At 51.4% G+C, this 19,556-nt stretch overlaps 7 protein-coding genes across 7 annotated transcripts; 3 read left to right on the top strand and 4 right to left on the bottom strand.

Annotated features, from left to right (window-relative positions):
* Positions 1-386: 386 nt before the first annotated feature.
* Positions 387-3,955, bottom strand: PSV08DRAFT_214327 (uncharacterized protein; the record flags this gene model as incomplete). Its single annotated transcript, XM_014220266.1, has 2 exons — positions 387-2,320; positions 2,381-3,955. 2 exons carry the CDS (start codon positions 3,953-3,955, stop codon positions 443-445), a joined length of 3,453 nt encoding a protein of 1,150 aa, XP_014075741.1. The 3' UTR covers positions 387-442.
* A 1,616-nt stretch (positions 3,956-5,571) lies between these two features.
* Positions 5,572-6,510, bottom strand: PSV08DRAFT_346536 (uncharacterized protein; the record flags this gene model as incomplete). Its single annotated transcript, XM_066092782.1, has 4 exons — positions 5,572-5,684; positions 5,745-6,054; positions 6,118-6,407; positions 6,474-6,510. The coding sequence occupies 4 exons, from the start codon at positions 6,508-6,510 to the stop codon at positions 5,572-5,574; spliced, it is 750 nt and encodes a 249-aa protein (XP_065950031.1).
* Positions 6,511-8,441: 1,931 nt separating this feature from the next.
* PSV08DRAFT_3719 (copper homeostasis protein CutC) lies at positions 8,442-9,185 on the top strand. The gene has a single exon (XM_014220265.2). It carries the CDS (start codon positions 8,477-8,479, stop codon positions 9,140-9,142), a length of 666 nt encoding a protein of 221 aa, XP_014075740.1. The 5' UTR covers positions 8,442-8,476; the 3' UTR covers positions 9,143-9,185.
* On the bottom strand, positions 9,127-10,163 carry PSV08DRAFT_259479 (uncharacterized protein). Its single transcript, XM_014220264.2, has one exon. It carries the CDS (start codon positions 10,048-10,050, stop codon positions 9,229-9,231), a length of 822 nt encoding a protein of 273 aa, XP_014075739.1. The 5' UTR covers positions 10,051-10,163; the 3' UTR covers positions 9,127-9,228.
* Positions 10,164-12,471: 2,308 nt separating this feature from the next.
* On the top strand, positions 12,472-14,561 carry PSV08DRAFT_214323 (uncharacterized protein). The gene is made up of 2 exons (XM_014220263.2): positions 12,472-12,915; positions 12,978-14,561. The coding sequence occupies exons 1-2, from the start codon at positions 12,645-12,647 to the stop codon at positions 14,279-14,281; spliced, it is 1,575 nt and encodes a 524-aa protein (XP_014075738.1). The 5' UTR covers positions 12,472-12,644; the 3' UTR covers positions 14,282-14,561.
* PSV08DRAFT_406761 (amidase signature domain-containing protein) lies at positions 14,527-16,742 on the bottom strand (the record flags this gene model as incomplete). The annotated part of the gene is made up of 1 exon (XM_014220262.1): positions 14,527-16,742. One exon carries the CDS (start codon positions 16,740-16,742, stop codon positions 14,550-14,552), a length of 2,193 nt encoding a protein of 730 aa, XP_014075737.1. The 3' UTR covers positions 14,527-14,549.
* A 333-nt stretch (positions 16,743-17,075) lies between these two features.
* On the top strand, positions 17,076-19,157 carry PSV08DRAFT_358312 (permease for cytosine/purines, uracil, thiamine, allantoin-domain-containing protein). The gene is made up of 4 exons (XM_014220261.1): positions 17,076-17,434; positions 17,495-17,914; positions 17,966-18,122; positions 18,175-19,157. The coding sequence occupies exons 1-4, from the start codon at positions 17,332-17,334 to the stop codon at positions 19,130-19,132; spliced, it is 1,638 nt and encodes a 545-aa protein (XP_014075736.1). The 5' UTR covers positions 17,076-17,331; the 3' UTR covers positions 19,133-19,157.
* The last annotated feature ends 399 nt before the right edge of the window (positions 19,158-19,556 follow it).

The following is a 19,556-nucleotide window of genomic DNA, read 5'->3' as shown; positions in this document are numbered from 1 at the left end:
TTTAGGAGTTTAGAGCTATAGGTAGTACCTATCCGCTTGCTCCTCTAGCGGCGGCGTATTAATTTTCAAGCAACGAGGCATAGCAGAAATAAAGACTACGCATTTAATTACGCGTATTTTAGTACAAAATAAGCACGTGGTTGTAGAGATATTTCGCGTTGCGGATGGTAGGTGTTAGTAAGATAAGCCCAGTTGTTTTAATTTTCCGGTTTTGTCGGTAGCATGGGAGACCCATCTTGCACTATGCTTCATTCATCCATAATGCCATTAGCTTCATCGATTCGTCCTACTACGCCCTCTGGCAGTCCCTACTATAAGATAGGCAGTCCTATTATTGTACAAATAGCCTTCAAGACTCCATAATAAAAACCCATGATCAAAGTCCACACTTGAAATCCATCATCAGATTCCCTTGTGCCTCTCTGCCGAAGTGCCCATGCCTTCATGCCTTGGTAGTGTTTGGCTTGATCTCTTTCATGCGCGCGATGATCTCGAGGTCAACTGGGTCGTGATCCGCTTCTCCATAGATGACGTCGGCAATCGTTGATGCCTTCACGTATACTTGTACTTCACATTCTTCGCCCAGGCCCGCAGCCATCATAGCGGTCCGGTATGGTTCCATACCTCGGATCTCTGAGAACTCTAGAAGTCTAATCCACTTTTTCTTGTTCATGTAACGGATCGCTTGTGTTAAGGGATGTGACTGCTTGATTTTGGAGTTGGGGGCAGTATACTCCATCGTTGGTCCGACCAGCTGGCATGAAGTGCGAGCCCGCGTTGTGGCAACAATAGTTCTCTCGAATTCAAACAAGTGTCCGACAGCTCCCACGGTGTCGACAGTGACTGATGCGCGGTCTTTGCCCATGAAGGAGTCGATTGTCACGATCTCAATGTCTAGCAACTTCTTCGCGAGCGCGTTCTTGCGGGTCGAGTGGGCCACCATTACTGCGTAGTCTCGCTGGCGTCGCAGCATCATCACTTGCGCGTGGTATGGTGTGATAATGACATGGTCCTTGCCGTCCATGTATGCCATGCGGTTGATTGCGTCTTGGATTGTGACCGCGGCAGTCTCCCTGCAGTACGTAGAGCGATTGGCGTCTCGCTGCGTCGTGATGTTCTTGGTGTTGAGGAATATCAAATTTGACTTGATGCCCCAGATCTTCTTGTTAATCTCGGCATACTTTTCTGACAGTTCTTCGTTGAATGCTCCCTGCACTGGCTTCATGCCTGGCATTGCGTTGACGTGTGCGCAGAGCTTGAACAGGGCTTCATTGTGGAAGCGGGACGATGCTTCCAACTGACTGACAACACCACCCGTTGCTTGGATGCGTGCGATAGTAGAGACGGTGAGGAGCTTAGAGAACGGATTCTGCTTTTCATCCCCGAAGGCGGCAGGACGGAGTTGGTTCACTGCGCCGCTGATTATTCGTAGGCTTGCATGCCAGTAGTGTGAGAAAAGGCCGACAGTCTCTGCGTCATTGGCACGTCCGGCTTCCTCCAGGGCGACTACGTGTGTGCGACGCGTCATATTGAATGATGCCTGCGTTGCGACTGAGACTGTGGTGCAAATCACGCTGGCACGCTCAAGGAGGACATTTAGGACTATCTTTGCCGCCGTGGCAATCTTGTCCTTGATCTCCTTACTTGGCTTGCCCTTCGTGTTGCTCAGCTCTGAGCGTGCGTCGAGGAGGGGTTTCAACTCTTCGCCCCATGCCTCGAGCTCTTCCTCTGAGAAGGCATCGAGCAACTCTTGTGATGCTTTGAACGCGGGAAATCGTGCGAGCTGTAGGATGTACCGAGCCGCTGATCCTTCGATATGCTTGAAGCGTCGGTCCGCGATACCTGGGCATCCTCCGCGAAAGGCTGCCAAGTAATCGGACAGTAGGCTATTCAACAAATCCTCTGTGATTTTGGCGGACGGGTTAATAGCTGTGCGGGAAACTTCTGCGGTTGGATGGTAGTTCGGGTTGGATATTGCTGCAACTGCCTTGACTTCGGCTTCCGTGCTGTGCAGACGCAGTACCAGAGGGGTTGGCAGCCCCATCTGTTGGCAGTATGCTTTTGCCATAGCCGACATAAGTACGTATTGTGAGTCGACAGCCTCGTTCTGCATAGCTGCGATTGTGATTCGGCCTCGCTCGGTGACAGTACGGCGTGATGCTTGGGGAGGTGCCATATTGTCTCGGGCTTCCTTGTAGCGGTCTTGCTGCTGCTTCTCCGTCTTGCCCTTCGTGGCTGACTCTGATGCATCGTCAGTGGGCTTTGCGGTGTCTTCTTTCTCCTTATTGGCCTTCTTCTTTGCCTTAGTGACGACTTGCTTCTGCAAGTGCAATTCTTGCTCATGGTTCGAGATGTTCATAAGCTCCTCTGGCACTTCGACGTTGCCGAGGTATGGTAGCATGGTGGCCATGGCGAGGTATGTCTTTCCCGAGCCTGATAGTCCAGTGAGCCATATCGTACGGTCATACACCCCAGTCTCGACCCATCGTCCAAATTCCTCCTGTTGGTGTGGATGGAGCATTTTGGTGATGAAATCGATAGCGATCCGGCGGTGTTGAGCTTCAATGTCTTCGTACAGGGCTGTCGCTGTGGACTGCGCGTGGTCGGTGCAGATCAGCATCTGTCGTGCTGCGTCGAGGCGGCGGGCCTTCTCTGCGTAGGTTGCTCGTTGTCCTTCAGAAAGCGTCATCCTCGCAAGGTTCTCCATCAGTCGCTTGCATTCCTTGTCAACGTTCTTGGTGTAGATGACGATGTTCATCTTGCAGTTCTTCTGTGTCCATGTCAGGAGGTCTCCGTTGCTCATCATTTTCAAGCGCGTCATCGGGAGTTTGTTGTACTCCATCTTGTCTGCGACGGTGCCGTTCTTCCATGGTCGCTCGACGATGACGTTGATCATGCCCATGGCTGTGGCCCCGGTCGGCTCTGTGACCCTGCCGCGCCAGACCTCTTCGTTGACAGCCTGCGTGTCTGCAGTGGGGTTCATGTCAACAGTAACGTGATCTCCCGGCATGAGGCGGGGCTTGTTTGCATCGTGTCGCACGGAGACTTGCAAGTGGTACGCCATGTAGAGTTTTGCGTCGTTGTTGAAAGACCCTGGCACTGGGACCACAGCGGCCTTCGCGTTGTATTCTTGGTTTCCCATCTGAAAACGTTGTTCGATGAGCGCGCCGATACCTACTTCGTGTCTGAATTCTTTCCAAGTACCGAAATGCATCTGGGGCAGCGCGGTGAACTTTGGGAGCTGCGACGTCTCTTTCACACCGGTGTTGGATAGTGATGGGTTGTTGAGCGACTTGTAGAATTCGGTGGTTGGGTCATTATGGGCGAGGTCATGGAAACGCTTGATAAGTCCTTGCATAAGCTTGTCGATATTGTGTGATCGGACAAGCATGAAGATAATTGGCGATGAACGCGTGACGATGCGCAAGTCTTTCACTAGGTTTGGCACGTCCTGCTTGTGCGCATGCACGTTGCTAGTGCAATGTTCCTTGTTGTGCTTGATGGTGATTAGGAACAACTTGTAGTCTGACATCACCAAACCGGCATGCATGCCCTTCCAGTAGTCTTTGATGTACTCTGTCTGGTGGAAGATCTTTGCCAGCGATGGATACCATTTCGGGTCTGTGACGTCGACGATGCGGTGAGTAGGCACGTATTCAATGTCTTGCTGACCTTGTGAATGGGGGCCGCATGTGTTCGCGTATGTGAGATCGACGTATGCCTTATGGTTCGGCTGTTCGTCGGGTAGGGAGTCGTCGAGGTAGTTGATAGTGTGTCCCAGGCGAGCGAATGATCGGTTCTCAGCCTGCTCAACGATCTGGAGGGTTACGTGGTCATCTTGGTTCTGCGTAAACTGCTTAGGCTCCTCCGGGACCTTGCAGACGTTTCGCTCTAGGGGTGCGATACGTTTCCTCGCGTTAGCCTTCGCCTCAAGCCTCGCGAAGCAGTCAGCCATCTCTTCGGCGCGAGTCATGTCACCCTGCTTCTTCTTTTGCTCTCGATCCTTGCTGGGGAGGACTGTGAGTGACTTCCAGTGTGCGATGTCTGCGGCTTGCATCTGGCAGTGAGCGGTCTTAACTGGGAGGAGACCCGTCGTCACTTCCAGGAACTTGTGATGCATGACTTGCTCAATGGCGTTGACGGTGGTCATCCAATGGTGAGTGTAACGCATCCACTCGAGGAACAACTCGACTTTGTCTGCGTGCAAGTGACCATTCTTGTCGCGGCAGTGTGGGCGTTTGGCTAAGAAGTGATGCAGTTGAGCCATGATCTGATCATCCGTCGGGTGCATGATTGATCCGGGTTGCAGCCTTGAAATCACGACATGTTCGTCTGCGGTCTTGCGGAGGTCAGTAGTGACTGCATCCCGGTCGAGCTCCCGCGTAGTGTTGTCGCGATATGTTGGGAGTGACTTAGAGCGGGGGCGGCCTCCACCAAGCTTGGGGGTGTTCAGCACTTGCTCCCAAACCGGGATGCCTCTACCTCTAGCTTCATGTACCGCTTGCCAGAGGTCGTCAGCTAGGGGCTCGAGGTCAGGGTGATTCATCTTCAGTAGCTTGTGCACCACGGTGTCAACAGGCTTGGCGTTAGGCTTCTTTATGTCGTCTTTGAATTCCAACAACCTGTTGGCGGGTGCGGTGAAGGGCGAGTCTTCAGCGTAGTCCTCGCGTTCCTTGGCGGTCATGACAAGAGGTGCGATGTTCATGTCCATAGACTCAATCTCTTTGGCGGTGATCAAGCCTTTGATCGGTGCAGGCACGAAGTATGCAGCCATCGCATGCGTATAGTTGTTCTGGAACTCAGATGGCTTAGCTTTGCCGAATTTGTAATTCAGCTTAGCTTCGCTCTTGCCCTTGGGGTTGGGGGGCTCTGCGTCGCCTTGCTTAGTATCTGGCTCGCCGGCGTCTGACTCGTCTTCGTCTTCTTCGTCAGTAGACTCAAAGTACTCCTCTATCACCGGATAGACGGAGACTTTGCCGTTGACGTCGTGCAACTTGACGTGAGCCATCTTGATTGCATGGTCGATGCCGATGCGTTCTTCAAGAATGTCTGGGTTCATCGTTGCGGTGTGATGTATGGAGTGAGATAGTGAGTGGGGGTAAGCAGAGATGCTTTACAGGACTTGGAATCAGTGTAGAGGTGTATGGGAGTGTGAGAGTATGTGAGTGTGGTGGGGATAAGCAGAGATGCTTTACAGGACTTGGAATCAGTGTAAAGGTGTATGGGAGTATGTGAGTGTAGTGGGGTAAAATCGGTTGTGGGTGAGAGTTCTGATATAAGTAGGTGCCTGGCTTGGCGCGTTTGTTTGCTCTCGCTCTCACTTGCTCTTGCGGTGACTGTGCCTTTTGGCAGGAAAATGAGTTAATATTGACGTAATGACGATTTTGGTCTGAATGGGGCCAGCTTTGGGCTATACGCTCGCATGGTGGCGTAGAAAGCTTGTCCTTGGGTAGGGAGTCCTGTGCAGTTGTCGAGTGAGGGCGCGTCTAACCATGACAGTCAACGCAGTCCTCAGTTGACAACCGTATCGGAGCTGTCCTATCCAAGCTGTTGCAGTGGAAACCGTTGTCCTTAGTTAGTCTTTGCGTTAGAACGCGTCCGGCGCTGATTGCCGTAACGCTGTTCCCATGCGTCGACTATCCCGGGGACGTCTTGGCGGAGTTGCGATTCCGGGACAAAGGAATCTTCAGACGCGTCGTAGCCTTGCTATCTGACTTTGTATTGCCATTGCTTCTGTCTCGTACCTAGCATGCGTCGTAGCTCCTTTGTGAGGATGCGGTCGACGATGTATCGTTGTGTCTCACCGGGGGCAGTGGGTAAGGCTGGAGAGGCGTTAGATGTGGGAGTGATTGCCAGCTGCTGCGCATCTGGGGTTGAGGTGTCGTCCGCAGCTTTAGTGACTCGGCCCACGGCAACTGGAGCTCGTCCATATGAGTCTATTTGGGCCGGCGATACATGGACTGTGAAGACCACCGGGTGTATCTTCATATGGGCTAGCAGGTCGAGTCGGAAAGCGCCTTTACGAATCCGTTCCAACACCTTGAACGGGGCAGTCTTGATGACGTCGAGGGCGGAGGAGTGAGGTATACGGCAGCCTTTGTTCAGCTTTCACATCACCTTGAGGTAGACCATGTCTCCAATGCTGATTGGTGAGTGCTTCTGGTTATAGTAAATGGCCATTTTTGCCTGCGTGAGCTTGAGGGTCTCTTCTGCTTCATTTCTAATATCTCTCCGGTCGCGATAGAATTGTTCAGCTGATTCAAGTCCCGTGTCTGTCTGATGGACGTTGGTCCCGTCGCGCGGGTGGATACCATATAGGATCTTGAACGGCGTCTCCCCTGTAGTGAAGTTGCGCGAGGTGTTGATAGCGAACTGTACGTCGGGCAGTAATTCGTCCCAGCTGACCACTGGTGCATCATGGTTGGTAATCATACAGCGGAGCAGGATTTCGACGATTTAATTTGTTCTCTCACTTTGTCCGTCGGCTTGCGGGTGATATGCCGTGGTCATGGCGAGTGTCGTGCGTCGTATATTCACGTCAGTCGCGCCACGGTTTGCGAATGTAACGTGGCTTTCATTGCCGTTCACGAATTGATTGCTAGTGGAAGCAAAGGTACTCGAGGATGGTTCGGAGATGGCATTGGGTCGTGAGTGAATGAGTGTTAGGTGCCGTCAACTCGCAGAGCTGATAGGTTACACTGTAGACAGGGTTTTTTTTCCTTTTCGGTAGTAAAGTCTGCTGGGGGCCTGCTTTGGGCTGGTTATCCGGGCTGGACCTTGACGGTGCCACGGTTTCGATGTCGATCGCTCAATGCGTTCGGCGACGCTACACAATGTAGGCCGAGAGGGGGGAGGGCGGCACTGCGCAATGCAGATCAAAGCTGGAGCAGCTACCAGATGTCACGGCCGGGACAGCCTCCAAAAACAGACGGGTATATCAAAACAGTATTGTACAAGTGTACCTATCTCGGGACTGCGGAGGTGAGGCTGGATACAGGATCCCAGCCAAGGCGCTATACCCAAATAGGGTAAGTCATGGCAGCGTCATAACAGATCAGGGTATTCCTCATAGCCTTGGCAGTTCTTAGGTCGTCGGTGATCTTCCAGATGCAATACTGTATAAATATAGCATTAGATTCGGTTATTAACCTAGTAATGGTAAGGCGATTGGACAACTTCCTGTTGCTGGCGTCGACAACGGCTATCTTAGTTCTCTCTGCCTCCTTCTTGGTCTTTGCTGCGTGGTATTTGCAGGCAGCGCCCAGTGCTGTTCGACGCTGTTCGATCTGGGTGTTGTGAGAGATGTTGTCTTAGATTTCGGAGAAGTAGAAGATTATGTCGCTTGTGACCAGTCGCATGTTGCAAAGACCTATTGTCTAATGGCATGCGACATAATATTTGATGCTTCCACTGGAGATGGTCTCACTAACGGGAACCATAGCTCTTAGCATGTTTGATTCTGCTAGAAGAACTCCCATGTCCTTCTCCTTCTTGTCTCGCTCGCTATCTCGCGCCTAGCTAGAGCCTTTAGTAGAGTACTTGGAAGGGTCGTTAGCTAGCACTAGCCCAACGATAAGAAATTCAATCGTTTTTGGCGTCCCATATTTCTCTTCAGGGTTTAGTTAGATAGGCAGGACCCAGTTTTCAAGCAGAATATCCAAAGTGGCTTGATATAGGTTATTTAGCTCAGAAAGTTGGTTACAGTAGGCAACTAAAGAGAAACTGAGAAAGCGTCTTTGACACTAAAACTTGAAAACTTCTCTCTATAGCTTAGAGGTTTATAGTGAACTAGTTAATGCTAATAATTTCTTTAAACACGGTATTTTCTCTTTGGTGTTGGAGGGTGAGAAACTTAAGCTCCTGACCTCGCGGATGCCTTAGATCAACCATACACTAGGCTTTAAAAGATAAATCTCACACTGAACCGTAAATAATTAAAGACAAATTTAAAAGTTAGGTAAAAGAGAAGAGCAAGGGAGCCTTCACTTACCACAATCTTGAGATAACTTTTATAAGGTTTCTGCTTCTCTTCTCGACGACACTATTGTAGTTGTAAAAGAGAGTTTCGAAGAACTAAAAGGAAATGAGGACGACTTATCTTTCTCGTATGCCGCAATATGTTGGGCGATGGCGGATAGATTAGAAGAAGTCCAGAAGCTTTGATTTAAACATGGTTGGTATTGGAAAAGCCTGAGGAGCAGAATCTTTGCAATGAGAAAGGCCCTCACGTCTTTAAGACGAAGACTATCAATTAATAGATAGAGAGAGGAAATGAAGCTCAATCTACACTTCCCTTTAGCCCCGCTCGCCAGGCTATCAGAGTTATCTGTTCTAAACCCATAGTAGTCCCATTCCACATACCACACCTCCCGAAAACAGCAAGCACACCCCCACACCACCCCCGCACCTCTCCAACTCTCGTACCCCGCACCTCCTTTCCCTCCTTCCCCCAAAGCAACATCACCAGGACAACCCAATGCTCGAAATTGCCGCCTTCACGGCTCCCTCCGCCATAACCGCCTCCCAGTCCGGTGCCTCGCGCATCGAACTTTGCACCTCGTACTCCCTCGGCGGCACGACCCCTCCCCTCTCTACCCTCTCCCTCGTCCGCAGCGCAACCCACCTCCCCATCACCGTCATGATCCGCCCGCGCGGCGGCGATTTTGTATACAGCGCTTCCGAGTACACTACGATGGAATCTGAAATCGCCAACTTGAAGGGTCTGGCTGATGGATTCGTATTCGGGATTCTAGACACTGAGGGAAGATTGGATGAGGAGAGATGTATGCGCCTAGTGCGGTTGGCAGCGCCGCGGGAGTGCACGTTTCATCGGGCGATTGATGCGGCGAGGGATTTGCACGAGGGGGTTGAGGCGGCCGTTCGATGCGGGTTTAGACGTGTGTTGACGAGTGGTGGGGAGAAGAGCGCGGTGGAGGGGGTGGAGAGGATACGCGGGTTGCAGGAGGTGTTTGGGGGGCGGATAGAGGTTATTGCGGGGGGAGGGGTGAGGAGTGGGAATGTTGAGGTTGTGAAGGGGAGGACGGGGGTGCCGTGGGTGCATTCTGCGGCTGTGACGGGAGAGGGGGAGGATGTGGATGGGGAGGAGGTTGGGAGGATTAGGGAGGTGCTGGAGGGGATGTAAGGGTGTGTATATACGTTAGAAGCGTTGCTATATACAAGTACATATGGTGTGGGTGTTGCAAATGTCTGGTCTGGAGATTAATCAGGCTAGATCAAAGCGTACATGAGAGCACCGAGAAGAGACATTCCAAATGAGGCGTTGGCATCAACACCGACATGTCCTGCACCTCCCGTTGTGGTGGGTTGAGCATCTTTCCTCGTCTCCGTCACAACAGCCGTTCTGCCGGCAATGGTCGTAGCTTGTGTGATGGTTGTAGCAGGGATCGTAGTCTCAATCTGCTGTCCTCCCACAGTTGCCGTAGCAACAGATTCAGCGACCGTTGTGGGTGCTGTATAGGTAACTGGAGGGAGTGTAGTAGTGAACACAACAATCGAGCCCAGTTCTGACACAGGAATAGCACCACCAACACCTGTGCCGGTGAACTGCGGTGGAATCGACATGGTCGATGTATTTGGCCTCTCTGCCTCGTTGCCAGAGTAGATATTCGCGCTCTGTCCGTCTTTGGTGTAGTTTCCACTAATCAGGTTTACATCTATGCCGCCAGAATGGTAATCTCCTGTTGCGATGGTGCCGTAAGAGCCATCTGGGAATTGGAAGTTTGTCGTGAATTTGTCGTAGCACATTGGGATGTTGAGGTTCTGGAGGTTCACGCAGTTGAGACTAGGATGGCATGCGAAGCCCTCTGCGCGCTCATTTATAGAGCGCCGCTCAAACGAGATGCCTTGAACTGAAGCTACGACATTGGTGTAGAGCGAGCTGAGGCCTGGTCCGACCGAAGGAGGTGTCTCGGTGGTTGCGCCATTGGGTTTGCAGGCCTTGTAGGAAGCTTCATCGTCTTTTTTGAATCCTTCAAAAGGCGAGGCGACAGCCACGGCGGCAAGAGCGAGCGACAGGTATTTCAGGGTCATGTCGACGTGGTAGTGGTGGATTACGACTGATTATGGGTATTGCACAATGCAGTGCTGAACGATCGACGAATACCACAAGTGGCAATGAATAGCGAGGGTAAAAGAATGGACACCTGAGCGAAGGAAGATGGGTTGATCCAACGGCTAGGGAGAGGCGAGGGCGGCCCTGAATCTATATACCGCGACTGCAGCCCTCACATGCAGTACTAACAGGGTTCGTTAGACTGCTTTTTCCTTCCAGAGCTAGCCAACAATGAGCATCACGCGGGCGGCTGGCACTGTCTAATCGAAGGCACGCTAGTATACGAGGACAATCGCCAACCTATGAGAACTAGTTTTTGTTGCGTATTCACCAGATTTATCACATCTGAATAGAAAACGGCAATGTATATGTGACTCGATGAAGAGCGAGTTGCGCGATCACTGGAATCCGCCTCTCATTTCCCAAATCCTCCTTGTGTTGGCAAGTTCCTGGAAAAAACGTCAACGGCAATCCAAGATTCTGCACCAAGGAAGGGATTTTATTGGCAAGGGGTTTGATACGGCAAGGCGGCAATAAGTGGAGTACACCAACACCATCTCATTCGCCAGAGGCACACCTAGACAATAACCCAATTTTTCTTGCCCTTCAGGTTAAAATCCACCCTAAAAAGGCGCATTTGACTCGAACCATCATCTGCAGATTTGGCTCGCTTTTTGTTTGGGTTGGGAAAGGTCGCAGCTGGTGTGGTAAAGAGAAAATGCGGGTTGCAACGTCATGACAGGACGCCTTATTCCCAGCAATGAGGGCGCGGATGGCTGGTTCCTGGCGGTGTATCCACTGTGTTGTGGGTAATCTATGCCACATGCAATGTTTATCCAGGGCTATAATTTGCGCTAGAAAACGATACTAGAATTTTTTATGAAAGCAAAGTTGAACACGTCTTGACGCGTTACTGCATGTTCCGATGGAGGTTGCGCGGAAGTCGTACCATGACTAGTGTCTCACACGAATCGAGTTCGCCTCATCGCATCTATTTTGGGTAATCTTATGATCTTGCTTTCTTGGTGTCATACAAGCAAAGTGTACATACATATTCCTTTTTTCAAGCCATTTTATCGTAACGAACCACGTGCGCACCCCTCTGTACCCCGCCATTTGCCAAGCAGCGTGCAGCCGACTTAAAATAGCATCTAGGCATTCAAGCAGGTTCAGATGCGAATGGTTTCAATATGCCATAGTATCACCGAGGTTGCGGCTGTAACGGCATGCTCATGCTACTGGTATGCAGGGACAAAGCAGCGTACCTGGACAAGATGTGGACTCAGGATTCCCGAGACCCGCATCTCTGCAGTGTGGACCATTGATATCCGTATTAGAAAAAAAAAGGCCAAGAAGCTTAGCATAGTATTTGAAAAGTAGCTGCGGCAACCAAAAGGACGAGTAGCCAGAATCTTGTAATATGTCGTTCATCTTGGCTAGAGGACTTGATATCAGATCTATGGCAGTGTTGATACAGCCAATCAACTCAATCCTTTCTCCTAGTATACTGCATGGAAGCCCCCTCAGCAATGCTGCGATGAACTGAAACTTGCAACAGTTTATTCGGATGTCAACTGAGCTTCCAGAATGAAACACGACAATACACGTGACTATTTATTTGAAACTTATCGACTCTCAAACACGATATTGAGAACAACTGGCCACATGAGCAAGCCAAGTACAATGCACCGTCCATGGCAGCAATGCATGCACTCGACGCATTTACACCCCACCCCCAGCCTGCCTGCACAAAGTACGCCAAGCTTTATCTAGACCCGCAATGCCAAGTTTCCTTGAAGCTTGGAGGATTCAGACTGAGAGAAACATGAATCGATATGCACACTATCAAACGTGACCTGGTCGGGGCAAAACATGGGCTAGAAACACAGGGTAACACTGCCGGAGCCAGCACGAAGTCAAGGAGAGAAGTCCTCTGGAGGGCGTTCAATCGCATCAAGACTAGGACTTCGATCTGAGGAAATTATTGAAAGAGTTAGTATAGATCGACGGTTCGGTAATCGCAGATGCAGATAGGACTTGTGGCGGGCTAAGATGGTGCATGGCCGGTCTTGTTGCTGTTCACCTCGGCAGAAGTGCATTTACATGATTGACATGGTTGACACAGCCACTCGAAGCAGCCCCGTGTGCGTGCGCAGTCTTCGAATGATGCAATTACAACCAAGATGCCGCCGTCAGGATGTAGATCGGCAGAGCTTGTACCGTACTCTACCTGACACTGGAGTCTTGGAGGGGGGCGCAGATGGACAAGACGCGATCAAACACTGGCCAGACCCGGTCCAAGCCACGCCCACAGTGACATCATGGCGCCCGTACCTGCAGCGACACGCAACCCGGGCTTTTTGTTTAAGTAAACCTGCTGCTGTCCATCACTCAACACTACACTACGCATTAGTGTGGCTGTGGCTTGCGATCGCTACGTATTTCTTGCGGGCCTCTGTCTTCCTGCCCCCGCACTCCCTTGTCTTCTTCAGTCTGCCATTCTTATTCTTGAGGAAGAGTAGCACGTCTTCGCCTCCTTGGTTCCACTCGCTGTCACCACTACAACACCAGCATGGTCCACCAACGCACATGGCAGCACGCGCTGCAACTGGCCGCCGCTGTTGGTCTCGCCGGTGCAGTTGCAATTCCAGAGCCCACGATTGTCCCAGCAAAGGTGGTTGAGGCCCGTGAGCCACTCGTCACTCCAGCCGCCGTCCGATTCGACAGCCGGATGAGCTACGTGCAGAGAGACATTATCGACGACATCAAGAGCGGCGTTGGGGGCTATGCACAGTCCCTAGGCAGTGTGCTGGGTTCAGACCTGCCCAGCTTCTTTACTGATGGTAAGCAACTCTTTCAGGGATAGAGCGCGCTAGTAAAGCTTATGCTGACACTTCTTCTCTAGGCATTCCAGCGTGGTTCGAAGGCCTCCCCACGGGCTCTCAAGTCCTCAAGTCCCTTGATATTGGCGACGATGATTTGGCCTCGAAGCCTACTCAAGTCCTCAACATTCCTCCGTATGCGAACTGGACCGACCAGGGCTGGAACGTCCGCTTCCACGGCAATGTCTACAAGTACCCGGATATCGATCAGAAAAAGGTCGATGAGCTGGCCAATGTCTTTTTGATTGACACAAGCATCGACAAGCTGCCTCAAAACGAGCAAGAACAGGCACGCAACCTCACCCGCTCCATCTTCATTGTCCAGCAAGGCGACAAGAATGTTTCCATGAGCCTTGAGCCCTCGCCCATGCAAGGCGCTGATGGTGAGCCTGGTGGCGGTAACTCGGTCCAGGCACCTGGCGGAACCCAGTCCCTTACCCTTCCCTACGAGACTACCGACCTGGGTGACTTTGACGTCTTCGTACCCATCAAGTTGAACGGCCTCACACCCGGTAACCAGACCAACAACGTTCAGCGCCTCAACGTTCACACCAATGGCACAGACAGCGGCAATGCCACTGCCTTCCTGGTCCCCCCTCAGGGTATCACCTTCATCTCGGACATTGACGATATTCTGCGTGTGACCAAGATCTACGAACCCAAGGAAGGTCTCCTCAACAGCTTCGCCCGCCCCTTCACTCCCTGGATGAACATGCCCGACATCTATGCCAACTGGTCGCGCACTCTTCCCAACAACACGCACTTCCATTACCTAACCACCACGCCTGAACAAGCTACCCGCCTCTACATGGACTTTATCTACAAGACCTACCCAGGAGGGTCCTTCGATACTCGCCCGCTCAACTTCTCCGACGTCGAGGCCACCCTCTCCATCCGTCTATACCTCCTCACCAAGATTTTCGAGACGTTTCCTCAGCGCAAGTTTGTTCTTGTCGCCGACACCTCAAACAGCGATGTCATGAAGGACTACCCTAAGATGGCCCACGACTACCCCAACCAGGTTCAATGCATCTTCTTGCGCAACACGTCAGCCACTGACGACAAGATGTGGTTCCCCTACAACACCGAGGGCTTCAAGGGCTTGAACAGCCGCAGCTACATGTTCTTCCGCGAGCCAAATGACCTGACTGGTCTCGACATTGTCAACGGACAGTGCCTGAACGAGACGATCCCGCAGAACGTTACATTCTCCAGGCAAGCAGAAATTCTCGGTATCCATGGAGACAGTGCTGGTAGCAGGGTCCAGGGAGGAGCAACGCTCAGCTTCGTCTTCGCCCTCTTTGCTGCTGTTGCTCTGTCGATATAAAATGCACATGGATGACGATACGACCAATGTTGAATGAAATGAGCGTACATGAAGGATGGCGTTTTGCTTGGTATAAATGTGGCGTTGGGTCTCTAGTGCAGCGCACTTGGTCTTTGTTGTTTCTGTCATGTTCTTCTCTTGTGTGTATAACATTGATCCTATGCAGGGTCGCTGTTGATAGGCTATGATACTACGATACTTGTTCACACTCTGCATTGCACACTTTTATGACGTGTTGTTTCAAGTGAATACTGATATTGCCAAATTCCTACCCACGCACACTCTCTTCAAACCGCCTCGCAATCTCCAACATCTCAGCATCCAACCTCGATCCACTCAAGAAGGTCACACTAAACGGCAAAATACCCTCATCCTCCTCCCGCCCGCTCAACTCCCTAACCGGATACTCCCCCGCCGGCACCGCAACCCCACACAAATCCAACACATTCCCACAATGCGTAAACTCACCCAGCGCGCTATTCTTCCTAATCGGATCCTGCAGCACCTCGTCGATCCGCCAATGCGTCGGCGTCGTCGGCACAACAAGCACATCTATTCCGTGCGCCGAATACGCAAACACGTCCTCTGCCTGGCGCGTATACAGCGCTTTGGCTTGTAAATCACGATACGCGTCTACCGCCGAGCTCTTTCTCTGCAGTACCGCATCCATCAGCTGCGCCGTCACGGGATGCAATCCCCCGCGGTTTTTGTCGAGAAAGTCATCAGGGAGAGAGGCGAGGCGCTCGGATACAAAAGTGCCTTCGTACAGCAGCTCCCCTGCTTTGTGGAAGGGGGACCAATTGATCGGTGTTAGAACGCCGCCGAGGGCTTGGAGTTTCGACACCGTGGCGTTGAACAGACGGCGGGTTGGAGCGGAGCAAACACCCAGCGCCTCCTGTGGCGGGATGCCGAATTTGAAGGTTGAAGATTGGGGGCCGATGCTGTTGATGTGGCGTTCAAAGGCTAGTGCTGGTTTGGAGTAGGGATCTAGAGGGTCGTAGCTTTCCAAAATCTGCCAGAGCGTGCGGGCGTCTGGGATGGTTTTTGTAGCGAGGGCGACGCAGTCGAGGGATAGGCAGGCGGGCGTTATGCCGCGGAAGGAGATGGTACCTCGTGTGGGTTTGAAGCCGACGATGCCGTTTAGACCCGCGGGCACGCGCCCGGAACCTGCGGTGTCGGTGGCGAGGGAGAAGGAGACAATGTTTGCGGCTACGGAGACGGCGCTGCCGCTGCTGGAGCCGCCGCTTATGTAGGAGGGGTGGTAGACGGAGTGGGGGGTGCCGTAGGGACTGCGGCAGCCGACTAGGCCTGTAGCGAGCTGGTCGAGGTTTGTTTTGCCGATGAAGATTGCGCCTTGGGAAATGACTTTTTCATAGACGACGGCAGAGGTGGAGGGGATGTGGGCGAGGGGTGGGCAGGCGGTTGTGGTGGGGAGGCCTGCAATGTCGATGCTGTCTTTGACGCTGAAGGGGATGCCGAAGAGAGGGGGGAGAGCAGTTCGGTCGGGGAACTTTGTGATTAGGTCTCGAGCGGCTTCTAGAGCGGATTCAAGTGGTTGGAGATGGATCCATACTGCTGGGTCGATTTTTTTGTATGCTTCAATTTTACTGTAGACTGCTTCGATGACGGTCAGAGGGGAAAGACCGTTCCTGTAGGCTCGTTGTAGACTGGATATTGTGAGGTCGCCATCAAATTCAGGTGGTGTTTGAGGAGGCGTAGAGGCGAGTTGAATCTGCTTTGTGGAGAAAGGCTCAAGAGCCTCAACGAGGGGTTGTAGGCTGCCGATGAAGCCAAAGAGGCCTTGTGACCAGTGGATCATGTCTAATGTTGGCTTCTTAAAGCATGCATCGTTGTATCCACTGGTTGCTTCTTCGATGCCACAGCATTCGAAGCCGCGGTCGTTTGCTTCTCGAATGGTTGTAGCGAAGCAGCATTCTGTAGTGACGCCCGATACAATCAAATGTGTGATGGCTCGCGCTTTGAGCTGATGTAGGATGGACGTGTTCCAGAACGAGCCTTTTCCGGGCTTGTCTACAACTACCTCACCAGGCAGCGGCCTCAATTCATCGATAATGTCGTGGCCGTATTCTCCTCTGGTCAACAGGCGACCCAGCTCCCCCTTGTCGCCAATGACTAATTTGTGCTGGGTGTTACCAGGAGCTGCTTCTTGCCTGGTGAGCTTTGATGAAGGGCAGTCTGAGAGGTCCGGTTTGTGGCCTTCGCGTGTATGAACAATAGTCAAGCCTGCGCTTCGACATGCGTCCAGGAGTCGTTTGGTGGGCGCAATGGAAGCTTGAACTGCTTCCAAATTTCCACCCTGGATCTCACCGAATCCTTGAGGGAGTAGGAAGTCGCGCTGCATGTCTATAATGAGCAATGCAGTGTGATCCAGGGGAAAAGAAAAGGCATATGGCTTTGCGTCAAAAGAGACCATGTTGGGTTTCGCAGTCGTCTTTGCCATGGTATCTAAGCATAGGCGTTCACTTGACGCTGGTCAGGACGACATACAAGGAGGCAGTCGAAATGTTCAGAATTAGCTGAATAGACGATGGTAATAGAAGAGCTCCAAGCGTGCAGCAAGGTGCTGCGTCTTTAGCATTCAACCCATTCTGAATGAAGATTGTCATCTGCGAACTGCCCCGAAAGCGGAGTATGCAGCGGGCCTACGGCGGGCGGCGGCGCGAGAACTCTGGGGTCTTATCAGACCAGTACCAACCCTAATCCAGTTTAACGCATCTTCTGATAAGCCCCACTCATGGATATCCAGGTCAAGGCAAACCTGGTTTCTCACTCTACGGTTCCTATCAACATGGTTCTGCCGAAAATCATACATGCCCTCACGCGTGCTTCGTGGCGCCGAGAGTTCCTATCTTGATAGACATGGGTTGTCGCGATGGAACCTCCAATGTGGATATCTGCGGAAGCGATCTTGATCCGGGCACCGTGCCCTAGCCAAGTTGTCTTTGGTATTAAACGGATCGCTAGTAGATGAGTATGAACAAGATGTTTGGTATTTGCTTCGTGTTCTTCACACTCGAATAAACGCGAACATGTCAGTACTCAAGGCGAGGCTGAAAGCGAGGCTTGCCCCTCACCTCCATCTGAGAGTTCCGTTCAAGAGCGGAAAGTATGGCTCACGCTGGTCGAATCAAGGTGCGTAGTCACTCGAGCCTTTCTGGTTTGCAACGATACTGATGGTCTACTTCATAACAGATATGGATCCAATCCCTCCAGAACAGCGCGTCTGGGGCGCTCTGGATTATTGGGCATACTGGTGTGCAGATATGCTGGCTCCTCCTCTGATTTCGACTGTCAGCAGTGTCATGGCACTGGGATTCACAGCTAGAGAAACAATCCCGATCGTCTTTTTTGGTTTTGCCATCTGTAGCGTAGTCATCACCCTCACTGCTAAAATGGGTGCTACGTATGCTGTTTCCTTTCCAGTCATTGTTCGCAGTGTTTTTGGAATGTACGGCTCCATCCCAGCCATTGCTATTCGATCTTTCGTTGCCATGATCTGGACTGCTATCCTCACAGTCCAAGCCAGCAATTACCTCCAGCGCTGCATCGAAGCCATATGGCCGAGTTTCATCACTTTTCCGAATCACCTACCCGAGAGTGCTGGGATTGATTGTAAGTTTCCGTATCTACTGACAGATTGACCAATTTTTAACGAAAATTCAGCTGCTGGATTGCTTTGCCTGTTCTTGTACTGGTTCCTACAAACTGGGCTGGCGCTCATGAAAATTTCCAAGTTGCGTGTTCTGTTTTGGATCAAGAGCATCGTAGTCCCCCCAACGTTTTTGGCCTTATTCATTTGGGCTGTTACAATCACAAAAGGGTGAGGTCCTTTTGCAATCCGAAACAGTGTAACATACTAATCTGTTTGTCAGTGGCGGACCGCTCATCAAGGGAGAAATGAAATTGACTTCAACGTACATGAATACCGCCTACTCAGTGCTAAAAGGACTCAACGCTGTTATTGGGCTCTTCTCCTCGTTGGCAACCAACATGCCTGATTTTGGCAGGTTCTCCAAAAACCGGATGTCTGGCAACCATCAGTTCCTTGCTCTTCCCATAATTGGAACACTTGGGGCATTGACGCCAATATTCGTCACCGACGCCCATTCATATCTATGGGGCGACTTTGAGTGGTACATGCCAAATGTTATTGCCAAGTTTGACTCCCGGGCAGCAAAGTTTTTCGTATCTGCAAGCTTCCTCCTTGCGACCATCGGCAACCAGATTGCGGCGGGTACCTATCCCTTCTCAAACGATGTATCGGGTATGATGCCCAAATATATCAACAATTTCAGGGCTACCGTCTTTCTTTCAATCTTTGCCATTGCCTGCACGCCTTGGAATATCGTCAGGAATGCGTCAGGACTACTTGCCTTTCTAGGCGGCTACTCCTGCATCATGGGACCTCTTGCGGGCACAATGATCAGTGATTACTACCTTGTCAAGAAGAGTAAGCTCGACGTCGATCAGCTATACACCTCTCATGGCATCTACTGGTATGACTACGGCTGGAACTGGAGAGCCTGGGTGTCTTTTCTTACAGGCGTCGCGCCCCTCCTGCCGGGCTTTGCGAAAAGCATCGATGACACACTTGAAATCGGTGGCGCATGGAAAATCTACACATTCGCGTGGGCCTTTGGAATTTGTCTGTCAACTTTGACGCACTATGTGATTTGCATGTACATTTCTGTGCCGACAAAGTCACTGGTTGAGTCGGCGGTATATCCCCCACAACTCGAAGATGTCGCATCGTCTGTTCTCGAAGGCGAAGAAGTCTCAATCAAGGAAACAACGGTTGCAAAAGCCAAGGGAGTAAAGGAAATAGTTTAGATATTGATAATTAGAAATCTACGTCATGGATAGTTTCGCACTTGTTTAGAAAATCAAGGCCAAATCAAAGAAATCGCTGTTCCTATGGTGTCTGTTTTCCAATGCCCGTGTTTTCTTGGGCACCATGAAGCTGGCATTGCTCCTAGTGATATAGCTGATTAATCCCTGCTTGATTGGCGCCCTGGTTGGCTTGGCTTTTCCCGCTTCTTATCATGTGCCTCAACGACATCTCAATTAATCCACTTTCATTGTTGATGGTCAATCAGACGATCATTGGCTCAAGGGTCTTCTCTACGGCGATGGATAGTTAAATCCGAAATGCATTAAGAATCAAGCTTGTTCAATGAGCTATGTTCGTAGCGCACTGAGGAGCATCACAACAAGCTACCAGGCGTTGCCTGAGCGGATATGAATCAGTCACAGC

Source organism: Bipolaris maydis (assembly GCF_028858645.1).
Source record: "Bipolaris maydis strain C4 unplaced genomic scaffold PSV08scaffold_1, whole genome shotgun sequence".
In the NCBI taxonomy this organism is placed as follows: Eukaryota; Fungi; Ascomycota; class Dothideomycetes; order Pleosporales; family Pleosporaceae; genus Bipolaris; species Bipolaris maydis.
This window is presented reverse-complemented; position numbering and strand designations above follow the sequence as displayed.